Genomic DNA, 15,793 nt, shown 5'->3' with positions numbered 1-15,793 from the left:
ACCTTGCTGGAAACAGAGCTGTACAGCGTAGTAGAGCTTGTCCTAAGTGGGCGATATAAGCACCGCCCCAGCCCTAGCGCCATGCCTGGAGAACGCCCCATCGAAGTACATGACCCAGCTTTCTAGCGCCTCGCTTCCCCGGGAGAGGGACCGATCCTTGTCGGCCTTGAGGCCTGGTGCCTCCGTCCATTCTGGCACAAAGTCCGCTAATGTTGCTCCCTTGATGTCTCTGGTCGTGCTGAATTTGAGCTGAAATGCTTGTAGTTCTATGTTCCACTCAGCGACCCTTCCAACTGAGTTAGGGCTCCTGAGCACTCTCTCTAGGGGGTATGACGAGACGATCTTGATGGGGTGACCCTGAAAATAGTGCCGCAGCTTGCGTGAGGCCACCAGTAGCGCGAGGAGGAGCTTCTGAGGCATGGGATGCCGTGCCCTCGCGTCCCGCAACACCGTGCTGACGAAGTACACTGGGTGCTCAATGAGGTTGGGTGCGTCAGTGCTGGTGGCGCCCTCCGGGGACCATGGCGCCTCCTGAGGCGATGAGGCCTCCTGAGGCTGGCCATCTGGGAGAGGGGCCTCTTCCACCTCCGGTGCACTCCTCTGCGGCGGCTGATCCTCCTCAGACGTGGTGGCGGTTTCTATGGGCCTTCCTTGTTCCTGTTTTGCCTTGTCCCGGGCTGCTGATGTGGTTTTGATTCGACGCTCCTCCCTAACCGCCACCAGGGCTGCGCTAGCGGAGTAGGGAGTGGCGGCGAGGTAAAGCACCAGGGGCTCTTGAGGGCGCGAGGCCACCATGACCGGAGGGCTGGTCAGGTATCTTTTGAGACCCTGGAACGCCTTGTCGATCTCTTCAGTCCATTCAAAGGGCCCTTTTTTCTTCATTAGCTGGAAGAAGGGCAGCGCTCGCTCCCCCAACTTGGAGATGAAGCGCCCCAGCGCGGTCACGCGCCCAGTGAGCTTCTGCATTTCTCTGAGGGTCTTTGGCGGGCTCATGTCCTCGACCGCCTTGACCTTTTCCGGGTTAGCCACGATGCCTCGGTGGGACACGAGGAAACCCAAGAGCTTGCCCGAGGGGACTCCGAACACACACTTCTCTGGGTTGAGCCGCATGTTCACTGCGTTGAGGCTCGCGGAGGTTTCCTCCAGGTCTTGTATCAGGGTCCTGGCCTCCCGAGACTTCACCACAATGTCATCGACGTAAGCGTCAACATTCTTCCTGAGCTGCGGGCCCAAGGTGATGTGCATTAGCCACTGAAAGGTCGCCCCTGCGTTACGCAGCCCGAATGGCATGCACGTGTAGCAGTACACCCCACACGGGGTTAGGAAGGCTGTCTTTTCGACGTCTTCTACCGCCATCTTGATCTGGTGATACCCAGAGAAGGCATCCAAGAAGCATAGCAGGTCGCATTCTGCGGTGGAATCGACGATCTGGTCGATGTGGGGGAGCGGGAACGGATCTTGCGGGCATGCCTTGTTGAGGTTGGTGAAGTCGACACACATGCGCTCCTTCCCTCCCTTCTTTGGTACAACGACAGGGTTGGCCAACCAATCCGGGTATCGGACCTCGCGAATGACCCCCGCGGCTTCTAGTTTGCGGGTCTCTTGGACGATGAAGGCCTGCTTTTCTTTGGACTGCCGCCTTGCCTTCTGCTTCACAGGGCGCACGTTGGGGCACACGTTGAGGTGATGCTCGATTACGCTCCTAGGGATCCCCGCTAACTGGTTAGGCTCCCAAGCGAATACCTTCTTATTTGCGCGCAGGAACCTGACCAGGGCCTCCTCCTGCTCGGGCTCGAGGTTGGCGCCTATGGTGAAAGTGGCATGGGTGGACCCGTCCTCATCGACGGGTATCTGCTTGGTTTCTGCCTTGTCTTGGGTGAACAACTGTTTCTTCTTGGCGGGTGCAGCCCCCTTGGGTTCGGGGGTCTCCGAGTCGGCGGGCTGTGCCGACGCTGCCGTCTTGAAGGCGAGCTTGAGCACTCGCAGCGCGTCTCCGGTGTCCCCGTGCACGGTGAGGACACCGCTGCTTCCGGGCATCTTCATGAGGTTGTACGCCGGGTGCGTCGCGGCCATGAACTGGGCCAGCGCTGGGTAGCCGAGGATGGCGTTGTAGGGGAGGCCGATGGGGGCGATGTCGAAGTTGACCAGCTCCGTGCGGAAGTTGTTGTAGGTGCCGAAGGTTACTGGGAGTCAGATCTGTCCCAAGGAGCTAGATGATCCGCCCCCAACGCCTGTGAAGGGCCGGCTGGGTTGCAGCCATTCCAGGGGTATGCAGAGGAGGTTGAAGGCCTCAACCGAGAGCACGCTGAGACCCGCACCGCCATCAATGAGAGTTCTGGTGACGGCCACCTGGCAGATGGTGGGGGTGCATAGCATGGGGAGCGCACCCGAGCAGGCCGAGTTGGAGGGGTGGTCCTCCGAGCTGAAGGTCAGGCCGGCCTTGGGCGCCGCCCAGTCCGGGAGAGCCCCCTGCCGCGTGGAAGCGACGCTGACCCGGCGGATGAACGGCTTGACGTGGTGACTTGTAGGCGGCGCCTGCGAGCCGCCCAGGAGGGCCGCGACGACCGGGGGTGTTGGTGTAGCATGGTGGGCGGGGAAGAGGCTGCAGAGCTCTTCCCAAGAGGCCATGGAGGCTGCCGGCAGGTGGAGCAGCCATGCGCGCGGAGCGCCGGTGAGGGCCGTGGGGAGCCAGTTGGCCATGACCCTATCGCCTCCTCGTACGCCAGCAAGAAGGCCAGCGGATCAGTCGCGCCGCTGTAGCACGGCGGCGTCGTTGGCTTGAACTTGTCCGGCCACCGTACCCGTTGCAGGGCTGGGGCCAGGGCTCGGAGCCCCCTGGCCCCCGTGCTGGCGCCGGCGGCCGGAGCAGGTGACACGCTACTCATCGCGAGGCAGGTCGTGGCGGTGGCGGAAGGGAGAACTCCGGTGCACCCCTACCTGGCGCGTCAAATGTCGGATTTCGGGTTCCGGCAGACCCTTGAGGTTCGAACACTGGGGTGCGCACGGAGATTTCGCCTTCTACCTACCTGCACCCCTCCGCCTCGCTAAGATCTAAGCTATGGAAAGAACAGCACAAGAGACATAGGGTTTTTACTGGTTTGGGCCACCGTTGTGGTGTAATACCCTACTCTAGTGCGTGGTGTGGTGGATTGCCTCTTGGGCTGATGATGATGAGCAATACAAGGAAGAACAACCTCGCGAGGGTCTATTCTTGGCTGGGGCGACGAACTGCTAGGAGGAGCTCAGTCACCCCTCTCTCTCTCTCTCTCTTCTTGATCCTCTCTCCGATTTTTCCCTCCTCCTACCCTGGGGGTGGCTAGTCCTATTTATAGGCAAAGGCCCTAGGCCTCTTTCCAAATATTGAGCGGGAAGGGCGCCAACAATTGGCCATTTTAGAGGGGGACATCTGGTACACTTATCCTGACTAAAGTTGGTCCTCGCCTGCCAAAGGCTCTGGTAGTGACGATGCTTGGGCTCCACAATGACTTCCTCCCTGCCGTTGGGCTGGTCTTGGTCTCGTTGCACTAAAACGGGTGCCTTTGCTTGATGCCCTCGCCTGCGCTTGCTCCCTTTGCACCAAAGAGGAAAGGAGGACACTGCGCGGGCTGATGCCCGCCTGGCACCCTTGGTCGTCATGGCTCGCGTCACGGGCACGTTGTGAGGTGCCCCGCCTTAATCTCTCCGCCTCCTTGCGAGCCAGCCTGATGAGGCCGTGCCTGAGGAAGCTCTGTGTCGTCTGCCCCACGAGGCTTGACCCCTCGCGAGGGTCTTGGGTCTGTGTTGATGAAGATGGGCCGTGTTGGGCCCCTCCTCGAGCCACGCCGTAGGCCGCAGGCAGGCAAGTCTGGGGACACCCGTTCCCAAAACGCCGACAGACGGCGGCATGGTCGGGCGGAGCCGACGCGGGCCAGCGCGGCCCAGCGCGCGGGACAGCGGACGCCGACAGCGGTCTGGGTGAGTGCCAGGGGACGGCGCAGCGTGGCACGGGCAGCAGGGGCGGCAAGAAGCAGCGGCGGCTGCTAGCGTAGCGAGCAGCATCAGGCAGAGCAACACAGGCGAGAGCGGGGGTGAGGGCCGGCGGGGAACGACTGTGGCATAGGTAGAGGCTCCACGGAGGCGACGGCAAGCGGCGGTGGCAGCAGCAGGATGCAGAGCAGCAGCAGCAGCACAAGCCAGTGGCGGGAGGCGAGCAGGCTGCGGGCGCACGCAGCAAGCAGCCGCAGCTCGCGGGGGCACGGCCAAGCGCGCAGGAGGACGACAGCGGTCGCGGCGGAACGGGGCGCAGGCAGGGCGCGCATGCGACGGGGCTATGTAGCAGCGCGGCAGACGGAGGTGCAGGCTCAGGGGAGTGGCCGCGGGCGTGCACGGGTACTAGTGAGCAAGGCGAGCAGGGGAGCCGAGCGAGGGGGTAGGGCGATGGCCACGACATGATGACGGCGTTCCAAGGCGGGGGTTGGCGGAAGGAGAGAGAGGGAGTGGCATTCACCGAGGAGGCGCAAGGAGGCCCGTCGAGTGGGTTAGGAGCAGTAGGTGGCCGGCGGCGTCGTGGTTCGTCAGCAACCCGAGGAGGAAGAAGCTTCGATCCAGCGCTACAACGGTAAGGAGCTCCAACGGGTGGCACCGGTGGATGTAGAGGATGACGCGAAGCAGACGGATGCGGTTCTAGTCGTCGGGGCACATGGTGACGTGGTAGGGCGAGATGGCTGGCGATGCGGGCGCACGGCGACGGCGAAGAGCGGCGGTGGTGCGGATCTGGCGATGAAGACGAGGGGAAGAGGAAATGAGGAGGGGTCGACTAGGGTTTCGTACCGGGGGAAGACATAGGCGAGGGGGGAGCATTGGATGGGCGCCACGGCATCGCCCTGTGCCGTGGCGGCCATCGCCGGTGTCCATGGTAACGTGAACATGGGAGATGGGGAGGGAGCGTGCGTCTGGGCCAGCCTGCTAGGTAGATGGGCCTTGAGGCCCAAGGTAGGGGGCTTCTCTCTTTTCTTTCTGCAATTTCCTGTTCTTTCTCTTTATAGTTTTCTGTTATCCTTTTTGTTTCTTTTATTTTTAGGTTTACAAAATATAATACTAGCCCCTAATTCAACATTAGTAATTTATGCCACTGCCACATTTAGTTTTAGAATTTAATTAAAATACTTTGCAATTATTATTATTCAAAAAGCATTTAATTAATTGTTTTAGTCCCTCTTTTAGTTATTTTAAGGCATTTAAGTACTTTATAAATATGTTGGTTCACCGCCATAAGTGTTTATGGAATATTTGCCACGCAATTAACATTTTAGTTATGACGTTAAGAAAACTTTAAATTTTGACTTTTATTTGAATTTGAATTTGAATCGGTTTCAAACTAACGCGAGATTAGCAACAATAACCGAGGTGACGTGGCACCATTAACATGGGATTACTGTAGCTTAATTATCCGGGCGTCACAATTCTCCTCCACTACAAGAAATCTCGTCCTGAGATTTAGGAGCGGGAGTAAGGGGGAAGAGATTAGGTTATGAAATTCTAACGAATCTTCTCGGTCGTGGTTGCTCTTCTCGAAGAAGTTGATCGCTCCGTTGATGTCGTCATTCCTTAGCTTCGGGTTATCAGGATAAGTCATCAGCCTTTCTTGGTGAACTTCATCGTACTTATCAATAAGAAAGGGGCATCCCGACAACGATAGAATGCTAACAGGGGAAATCATCTGGGGGTTATCGCATGAATGATCACATGAGTAACTCTCGAATTGGTCAAATGGAACACATCGAGAGCCGAGCAAGAAGGTACGGTAAGAAGTTTCAAGTGGCTAGTCAATCGTTCGTTGCCTAAACAGAGTGTGAAAGGGTTTTAGAGCAACGGGGATAAGTATTATGTCTGATACCAGAATTGATGATCTCTTAGAAAGTGGCTTGTGAATTACATACGAAACCAAGCATGAGGAATAACCTTTAGGAGCTGGGGTGTACAGGAGAGTCAGGTTTCGATCCTATGGAACTGTGGGTTATGGGCCCACCATGTGGGTTAAAAGTAGGAGGAGCGGTGACATCTTGCATGGTCATGATAGCAAGGCATGTCATAGGGTAGCCTGTCAGTTATATCGGCAACAACGTCAGTACCAAGGGCGAGGGATGAAGAGAACCATTTTCTTGCTCGTTAAACGAGGCGGACCAATAGGCAAAGTTCTCGTCCATCGGTAGCTACCGGAATGTCATCAACAATAGTAACACGGTCTTGCTGACGGGATTGTACACCGAGGTGTTTACATAAGCAGGAGAATATTACTGCTTAGATCATATAGATCACAAGTAACGTTAAACCAACCAATGGAAAGGGAAATAAGATTATCATATTAAACAGAACAATGGAAAGGAAAAATGTGTTTAAACACATATTTCAAGGGTATATCCTTCCCAAGGACAAGCAGAACATGATATCCATGACAGGAAAACTCTTTGGGTAGGGGAGAGAAATTTCATGACATTACCCATACAGCGGTGTTTGGACAATTGAGCAGGAAACATTTAGCACTGGGCTTCAAATGTTCTTGTTGAAAATCGGAGTACTAAATACATGCTTCGAGATAGCACCGACATGGTCTTCAAGCAAAGGTCAGACTTTGGATACACAAAGGACCCATCAGGAACACTCATAGAATAAGTCTTACAATTTCATCATGGAATAATGGTTATAACTTTGCTAAAAAGGATACTATAACAATAGGTCCTCCGCCTAGGTGTTTTAGGCATGACATCACCTTACCGAGTCTTATAAAGACCAATGTTATAACTCTTGGAAATATGTTCCAACCATCATATCTGACCGATATTCAGGTCTGATTGGTGTTAGGATACCTCAGATTCATGATGCCTGAGAAGAAAAGGTGCAATATAGATTGATGAAATGACATTGTAAGAGTCTTGGGAAATGAACTATGGAAGCGAGTTCCGAAACAAGAGTTCATCATTAAACCAAGGAGAGGATGAGGAGGTGGCTGATGGACTCAGTGAAAATCCATCGAAATTTCCAGAAAGATGGATTCCCACAATTAGGTGAACAAGGAGATAACATTTGTCAGATCAAATGATATAGTGATGTATGCTCAAGGAAAACATACACAATTAAACATTGGTTGAAAGGTGCACCCGAACATGGGCTTGGGTATCATGATCAATGTTAGAATGGTGATTCCATAACCAATAGTCTAAGAATGAACTGTTGACCATTAACTTCAAAGCAATAGGGTCGCTAGAAGTTTTGAATTTCGCACGTCATAGTTCAATTGTCGGTTTTTCGGTTAGAAACGACACGGGGACCAAGATATGAACAAAGATGGAAAGAAGTATTAATATATCAAGAATTCTTAAGAGGTGGTGAAATTGTCACAACATTCTTAACATAAAGGAAGGTAACACTCCAAGGTAGAACATAACATAAGTTGGATAGGAAGGAGTTCCATAACATGAACAAGTTTGTTTTGGAGGGAAGGCAATAATGTTGTCGATAATAACACAAATCAGTGAGGGGCAAGGATGTTATTTATCATTATGAGTTCGATTGGTATCCTGGAAGATCTCAAAATGTTGATAATGATCACGACACATTTGTCAAGAGATTCATGAAGATGTAATCGATCGGCGATGACATCAAATCAAAGGAATGATGAAGCGAAAGGTTATTGGAACCACGGGTACGACACAAATTTGAAATCAAGCTTGCTGTTCAAGGCAAAATGACATGACGAGAAAGATCAACATAAGCTTAGCTCATCGTCGAAAGTTGTGCTCCGGGATTAAGGACCAGGTAGTACAGTTAAAATTGGCATGATAATGATATAGCCGAGCAAGCTAGAAATGACGTGATCGAGTTCAAACTCATAAGTAATGAAGGTTACCAGGAGTTGTTTAATCGCGGTGCGGACTTGATTAAGTTATCGGTGTCTTTGAGTGTTTAATAACTCAGAGCCCGTGAAAAATTTGGAATCAGTGAGAATGTAGTACTTGATGAAGAACTCATAAGTTATGCAGTTCCGTGATAATCTCGAGATACCAGGGGGTAATACTCAACGAAATACCAAGTAGAGGTTGGACTGGGGTATTCCTCTACAAAAGACAAGTGCTTAAACTTGCACGAGAAATGGTATTTAAAGGACAACATGGTCAAAACCACGATTGCAAAAGACCAGATCCTAGATATAAGATGAACTTATACCGAGGAATAATTAATTTAAGAGAAGCTTCCATGATAAGATCTACATCGTGTCCATGGGCATGAACACAAAGTTCAAGGTCGACTCCCACTTCTCCAATGCATGATCATTCATTCACTGCTCTTATAAAAAAATGATTTGTGTGTGAAAACCTACCTGGCGAATTACCAGAGTAAGACCATAGAAAACTTTTTGGGCTCACAGATTAAGGAAGGCATAGGTCCAACCCATCGGGGCATCTTAGGAACATATAACACAACCATCAGGAGTAATAAACAGAAGCTCGAAAGTAGAGCATGGTTGACAAAAGGAGAGGATACAATTTACCAAAGGCATTATGTATCGGAGAAAGGAGTCACAAGGTGATTAATTATGAAGGACACTATCGAATAATAATCCAATGGTGGATATGGCCATCCACAACAGAGTTGATGTGAGTATCGGTACCCAATCAGAGGAAGAAAGAATGCAAATGCATCGATTTATAGAACATCTGAATAATTCAACATTTAAATAACAAAGGAATTATGATTTTCAAATCAAGGGACCAGGAGCAAACGCTTTGATCAAGGATGGATAAGTTGAGTACACTTAGGGTTACAATTGATGGCAATATGATTGGTCGAGATCCAACCCATGATTAAAATGACGTCTGAGCCAGAAAGATGAATTCTAGGATCTGATTGAGGATGCAAGCATTCGCAACATATTGAATAAATGGACTCAAAAAGGATAATGACAAAGGATGCTATGAATATTGCTGGTCATATGGAACACATCCATAATGCAAGCATACAAGTATTTGCTGGGCAATAGCGGGCTGAGGATTACCGGAAGATCAGTTAGTATTTTCAATGTATCTTGTGAATCATATGAACAACGAGGGATGAATAAATCCTCAATAAGTGTGAGGAATTATTCTTAGGTGTAATCATGCAGGAAGAAGCTGCAAGGCAGTAGGCATAAAGGATTCTCAAAAAAATCGAAGAGCAATTCAAGGCATCTTGTAATAACAAGAGCAATGGGGACTGATTGTATGAATGGCAAGTGTAAGACGTTACCCATAAGGATATATCAGTGGTAGAGAATTGCAAGGATGGTGGGCACAAGGGTCTCGGGAAAACATCGAAGGGTATCTTCAGAACCTTCTGGTGACGCAAACGATCATCTGGAATAAGGGGCTCTCCAGGTGAAAGTACTTACGAGAACCTAGAGTCAAATTTAGTAAAATCATTTAACCCGAATAGAAGAGAGATCAGAGTCCCGGAGTAAAGATCAAGGAGTAAAAGATCCTAATACCACCCAATGGCTACGTGGGCCCGTAAGACACACAACCATGTTAGTAAAAAGTTTTGCAATGTCTAGACTCGACTTCGGCCAAGGAGTGGGGAAGGGGGATTCCTATAGGCAGTCGGCTCTGATACCAACTTGTGATGCCCCTGATTCAATCGTACACTAATCATACACATAAACGTGTACGATCAAGATCAGGGACTCACGGGAAGATATCACAACACAACTCTACAAATAAAATAAGTCATACAAGCATCATATTACAAGCCAGGGGCCTCGAGGGCTCGAATACAAGAGCTCGATCATAGACGAGTCAGCGGAAGCAACAATATCTGAGTATAGACATAAGTAAACAAGTTTGCCTTAAGAAGGCTAGCACAAACTGGGATACAGATCGAAAGAGGCGCATGCCTCCTGCCTGGGATCCTCCTAAACTACTCCTGGTCGTCGTCAGCGGCTTGCACGTAGTAGTAGCAGTCGTCATCAATAGTGGCATCTGACTCCTGGACTCCAATGTCTGGTCGCAGCAAATCAGGTATAGAAAGAAGGAAAAGGAGGAGCAAAGCAACCGTGAGTACTCATCCAAAGTACTCGCAAGCAAGGAGCTACACTACATATGTATGCATTGGTATCAAATGGAAAAGGGGTAACATATGTGGACTGAACTGCAGAATGCCAGAATAAGAGGGGGATAGCTAGTCCTGTCAAAGACTACGCTTCTGGTAACCTCCATCTTGAAGCAGGAGAAGCGAGTAGATGGTAAGTTCACCAAGTAGCATCACATAGCATAATCCTACCCGGCGATCCTCCCCTTGTCGCCCTGTGAGAGAGCGATCACCGGTTGTATCTGGCACTTGGAAGGGTGTGTTTTATTAAGTATCCGGTTTTAGTTGTCATAAGGTCAAGGTACAACTCCAAGTCGTCCTGTTACCAAAGATCATGGCTATTCGAATAGATTAACTTCCCTACATGGGTGCACCACATTTCCCAACACGCTTGATCCCCTTTGTCCGGACACACTTTCCTGGGTCATGCCCGGCCTCGGAAGATCAACACGTCGTGGCCCCACCTAGGCACAACAGAGAGGTCAGCACGCCGGTCTAAATCCTATGTGCGCAGGGGTCTGGGCCCATCGCCCATTGCACACCTGCATGTTGCGTGGGCGGCCGGAGAACAGACCTAGCAACCTCCATTACAAAGGAAGTTGTGTTACGCGGTCCAACCCAGCGCGCGCCGCTCAGTCGCTGACGTCACGAAGGCTTCGGCTGATACCACGACGTCGAGTGCCCATAACTGTTCCCGTGTAGTTGGTTAGTGCATATAGGCCAGTAGCCAGATTCAGATCAAATATCCAGATCTCGTTAAGCGTGTTATTTTGAAGTAACCGCGAATGCCGACCAGGGCCAGGCCCACCTCTCTCCTAGGTGGTCTCTGCCTGCCCTGTTGCTCCGCCTCAAAGTAACAGTCGGGGGCCATCGGGAACCCAGACCCACCACTACCAGTGTGGAACCACCTGCCCCTTCAACCCCCAACATCGGAATCACTTGCGGGTACTCAACGAGCCGACCCGACTTTAGTCACAACATGTATAGTATGTATGTATAGCATATACCCGTGATCAACACCCGACGTGATCACGCCCCGATAGTATAGCATGGCAAACTGACAAGAATGTAGGGCCACTGATGATAATCTAGCATCCTATACTAAGCATTTAGGATTGCAGGTAAGGTATCAACAGTTGTAGCAACAATGACATGCTATGCATCAGAATAGGATTAACGGAAAGCAGTAACACGCTACACTACTCTAATGCAAGCAGTAGAGGGAAGAGTAGGAGATATCTGGTGATCAGGGGGGCTTGCCTGGTTGCTCTGGCAAGAGAGAGGGGTCGTCAACACCGTAGTCGTACTGGGTAGCAGCGGCGTCGGTCTCGGTGTCTAGCGAGAGAAGAGGGGGAAGAAACAATAAATATTAAGCAAACAGATACATAGCGATAAATGGCATGACAAGTAGAGGTGCTAGGGCTACCCTAACGCGGTATGAGGTGGTACTGGTGAAGGAGGAAACATCCGGGAAAATATCACCGGTGTTTCGCGTTTTCGGACAGATAAATCGGAGGGGGAAAGTTGCGTGTTCGCTATGCTAGGGATGCGTGGCGGACGAACGGGCTGCGTATCCGGATTCGTCTCGTCGTTCTGAGCAATTTTTATGTATAAAACTTTTTCATCCGAGTTACAGATTAACTTCTATGATTTTTTAAAGATTTAAACAATTTCTGAATTTATTATTAAATCTAAAACAGAGTCATTACACCATCATGACGTCAGCGGTCAACACAGACCGTTGACTGGTCAAACAGGGCAGTGGGGCCCCTTTGTCATTAACCTAACTAATTAACAGATTTAATTTAACTGAACTAGTTCATTAGGCTAATTAAGCAAGGTTAATTAAGATAATTAATTACCTAATTTATTAATTGTTTTATATTTATTTATTTTTCAAATCTTTTTTTGAAAAAAGGGGGTGGGGGGCCCACTGGGCAGTGGCCCAAAGGCCAAGCCACAAGGGCGGTTAGCGGGCACCGGGCGCTGGGCGCGAGCGCCCGAGTGGGTGAACCCGGGGCGCGATGGAGGTCGCCGACGCGAGGCCGTGGCATCGGCGGGGCTCGCCGGCCGGCCGCGGCGGGCAAAGGCGGACGCAGGGCGGCGAGCGGGACTGCAGGCGGCGGCCGCGGGAAGGCTGCGCGAGGCGCGGCGATGGGGCGCGGCCAGCGGTCAGAGGCGGGACGGACGGCGACATGGTCGGGCGGAGCCGGCGTGGGACAGCGGGCGCCGGCAGCGGTCTGGGTGAGCGCCAGGGGGCGGCGCAGCGTGGCACGGGCAGCAGGGGCGGCAAGAAGCGGCGGCGTCTGCTAGCGTAGCGAGCAGCATCAGGCAGAGCAACACAGGCGAAAGCGGGGGTGAGGGCCGGCGCGGCGCGGCTGTGGCGTAGGTAGAGGCTCCACGGGGGGCGACGACAAGCGGCGGTGGCAGCAGCAGTATGCAGAGCAGCAGCGGCAGCACAAGCCAGTGGCGGGAGGCGAGCGGGCTGCGGGCGCGCGCAGCAAGCAGCAGCAGCTCGCGGGGGCACGACCAAGCGCGCAGGGGGACGGCAGCGGTCACGGCGGAACGGGGCGCAGGCGGGGCACGCATGCGACGGGGCTACATAGCAGCGCGGCGGACGGAGGTGCAGGCTCAGGGGAGTGGCCGCGGGCGTGCGCGGGTACTAGTGAGCAAGGCGAGCAGGGGAACCGAGCGAGGGGGTAGGGCGACGGCCACGGCATGACGACGGCGTTCCAAGGCGGGGGTTGGGGGAAGGAAAGAGAGGGAGTAGCGCTCACCGAGCAGGCGCAAGGAGGCCCGTCGAGTAGGTTAGGAGCAGCAGAGGTGGCAGGCGGCGTCGTGGTTCGTCAGCGACCCGAGGAGGAAGAAGCTTCGATCTAGCGCTGCAGCGGTGAGGAGCTCCAACGGGTGGCACCGGTCGATGTAGAGGATGACAGTGAAGCAGACAAATGCGGTTCTAGTCGTCGGGGCACATGATGGACGTGGTAGGGCGAGATGGCCGGCGATGCGGGCGCACGGCGACAGCAAAGAGCGGCGGTGGTGCGGATCTGGCGATGAAGACGAGGGGAAGAGGAAATGAGGAGGGGCCGATTAGGGTTTCAGCCCGGGGGAAGACATAGGCGAGGGGGGAGCGGTGGATGGGCGCCACGGCATCGCCCTATGCCGTGGCGGCCATCGCCGGCGTCCATGGTAATGTGAACAGGGGAGATGGGGAAGGAGCGTGCGTCTGGGCCAACCTGCTAGGTAGATGGGCCTTGAGGCCCAAGGTAGGGGTGCTTCTCTCATTTCTTTATGCAATTTCCTGTTCTTTCTTTTTATAGTTTTTTTATCCTTTTTGTTTCTTTTATTTTTAGGTCTACAAAATATAATACTAGTCCCTAATTCAACATTAGTAATTTATGCCACTGCCACATTTAGTTTTAGAATTTAATTAAAATACTTTGCAATTATTATTATTCAAAAAGCATTTAATTAATTGTTTTAGTCCCTCTTTTAGTTATTTTAAGGCATTTAAGTACTTTATAAATATGTTGGTTCACCACCATAAGTGTTTATGGAATATTGGCCACACAATTAACATTTTAGTTTTGACATTAAGAAAACTTTAAATTTTGACTTTTATTTGAATTTAAATTTGAATCGGTTTCGAACTAACGCGGGATTAGCAACAATAACCGAGGTGACGTGGCATCGTTAACGTGGGATTAATGTATCTATCCGGACGTCACAGTTGGACTCGATCGGGAAGAGATCAATCTGACAGTATTTATCCGGACGTCATAGTTGGGCTCGATCGGGAAGAGATCAATCTAACAGTAAGTGCCTGTAAACATGGTTTAGGGCCTATATGATGAATGTTACCTTGACTTTGTATATGTGTCATTTTCTTATACTAACTTTAGTATAAAATTGAGTCATCTATTTTGGAACGGAGGGAATACATTTGAATAGGACTAGATGTATCTTTGAGAAGATCATTACCCGAGCACGTGCAAGCTTACTAATAAAGATACCCAAAAATTAAGACAGAAGTGCTTCCATCAGAAGTTCGACAACGCCCCTTAATACAAAAACCTGCAGTATTGCAACCGAATGGCGCATCGTATAAATATCAGCCCATCTTTACAGAAGTAGATTAACTCTACGCAAGATCATTGGTGCTAGAATCAAACGCGGCAATTGACACTCGGTCGATGCTGAAGCAAGCAGAGTTCGTCGAGATCAGCCGGAGGAGCCCTGGAGCCTGGACACGAAGCTGGACGCGGCGAACGCGGCGGAGCCCCCGGCGACGCAGACGAGGGCGGCGACGGCCTGGAGCGCCACCTCCCAGGGGTACTGCTCGGGGACGAGGAAGACGACGGCGGGGCCGGCGGCCAGCAGCAGGAGCGCGAGGCCCTGCAGCGAGCCGGGGGTGCCAGGGTCGGTGGCGGCCGACAGCACCCCGAGCTCCTCCGCCTTGGACAGCAGCCCGAGGCGCTCGACCGCCGACAGCGACAGCCCGGCGCGCTCCGCCGCGGACAGCAGGCCCGCCTTCTCCGCCTTGGTCAGCAGCCGTAGCTTCTCCACGTTCGTCAGCAGCTTCACGGGCGCCGACCCCTTCGTCGTCGCCGGCCGCGGCGGGCCCGCGGGCTTCCCCACCGGGAACACCGTGGTAGTGCCCTGCATGCGCCACACGCGCGCGTCGGTATATTGCAAGTTCTTACACGCACGCACGCATGGAGTCTGACATGAAATAGATTGATAGCGCAAGGGATTAACGGCAGGCGCTAGCTTACCGACGATCTTTTCGTGCCGCCGGAGCTGGGCTTCGGGCCCTTGGTTGCCATGGCGGTGACACTGGGAGTAAGGCGGCTCCTCCTGCCGGACGGCCTCGCCGTGGTCGCAGCGACGGTGTTCGGCGAAAGAAGCGACGCCATTGTTGATCCACCTCTGTCCTCGCCTCGTCGATGGGATCCCTGCTCTGCTAGGTAATGGTTCAGGACTTGGCGACGTGCAAACCTTTGTCCCCTTTCGCTTCGGTGGAGTGGTGTAGCTGGTGTGTGCGGTCTCGGCTGATCCATCCAAGCAGGAGACGTGGCATCTCTCCAGCGCTACGAAATCCAACGTTGGCGACGAATGACTATTAAATCACGGAAGTAATGTTTAGTAAGATGCTAGGCGAAATGATATCATCAAATGACTCCGTGGCCCAATGGATAAGGCGCTGGTCTACGAAACCAGAGATTCTGGGTTCGATCCCCAGCGGGAGTCGTATTCATTTTTTGCTCTTTTATTATGTACGGCCCAACCAATATATAGTGACAAAGCCCAAAAATTACAACAATTGACTCCGTGGCCCAATGGATAAGGCGCTGGTCTACGAAACCAGAGATTCTGGGTTCGATCCCCAGCGGAGTCGGATTTTTTTTTGTTTTTCCTATATTCTCCTTTTTTTCCCCTTCCTCCTTTTTCTCTTTTTTTAATCTTTTTGCAGGGGAGTCGCAACACAAAATTCGAGTGCAAAGCCCAACAGACCGATATAGAGAAGAAGTGGGCTCCTTAACATAACACGTAACCGGCCGCCGCGCGAAGAAGAAAAAAACCCTAACCAGATAGAACTCGTCGGAGGGAGCGGGAGGAGATCCAAAGGGCGGACATGGCGGCGGCGAAGGCGGCGTTGGAGAAGATGAGGGCGTTCTGGGACTCGCAGTGCAAC

At 52.2% G+C, this 15,793-nt stretch overlaps 1 protein-coding gene and 2 non-coding genes across 3 annotated transcripts; 2 read left to right on the top strand and 1 right to left on the bottom strand.

The window, feature by feature from the left end:
- Nucleotides 1–14,075: 14,075 nt before the first annotated feature.
- Nucleotides 14,076–15,102, bottom strand: LOC119299720. The gene is made up of 2 exons (XM_037576880.1): nucleotides 14,874–15,102; nucleotides 14,076–14,757 (listed from the first exon to the last, which is right to left on the bottom strand). Exons 1-2 carry the CDS (start codon nucleotides 15,012–15,014, stop codon nucleotides 14,320–14,322), a joined length of 579 nt encoding a protein of 192 aa, XP_037432777.1. The 5' UTR covers nucleotides 15,015–15,102; the 3' UTR covers nucleotides 14,076–14,319.
- Nucleotides 15,103–15,275: 173 nt separating this feature from the next.
- On the top strand, nucleotides 15,276–15,349 carry TRNAR-ACG. The gene has a single exon. It is a non-coding gene; the product is annotated as a tRNA-Arg (tRNA).
- A 74-nt stretch (nucleotides 15,350–15,423) lies between these two features.
- TRNAR-ACG lies at nucleotides 15,424–15,496 on the top strand. Its single transcript has one exon. It is a non-coding gene; the product is annotated as a tRNA-Arg (tRNA).
- The last annotated feature ends 297 nt before the right edge of the window (nucleotides 15,497–15,793 follow it).

Source organism: Triticum dicoccoides, chromosome 5A (genome assembly GCF_002162155.2).
Source record: "Triticum dicoccoides isolate Atlit2015 ecotype Zavitan chromosome 5A, WEW_v2.0, whole genome shotgun sequence".
Taxonomy (NCBI): Eukaryota; Viridiplantae; Streptophyta; class Magnoliopsida; order Poales; family Poaceae; genus Triticum; species Triticum dicoccoides.
This window is presented reverse-complemented; position numbering and strand designations above follow the sequence as displayed.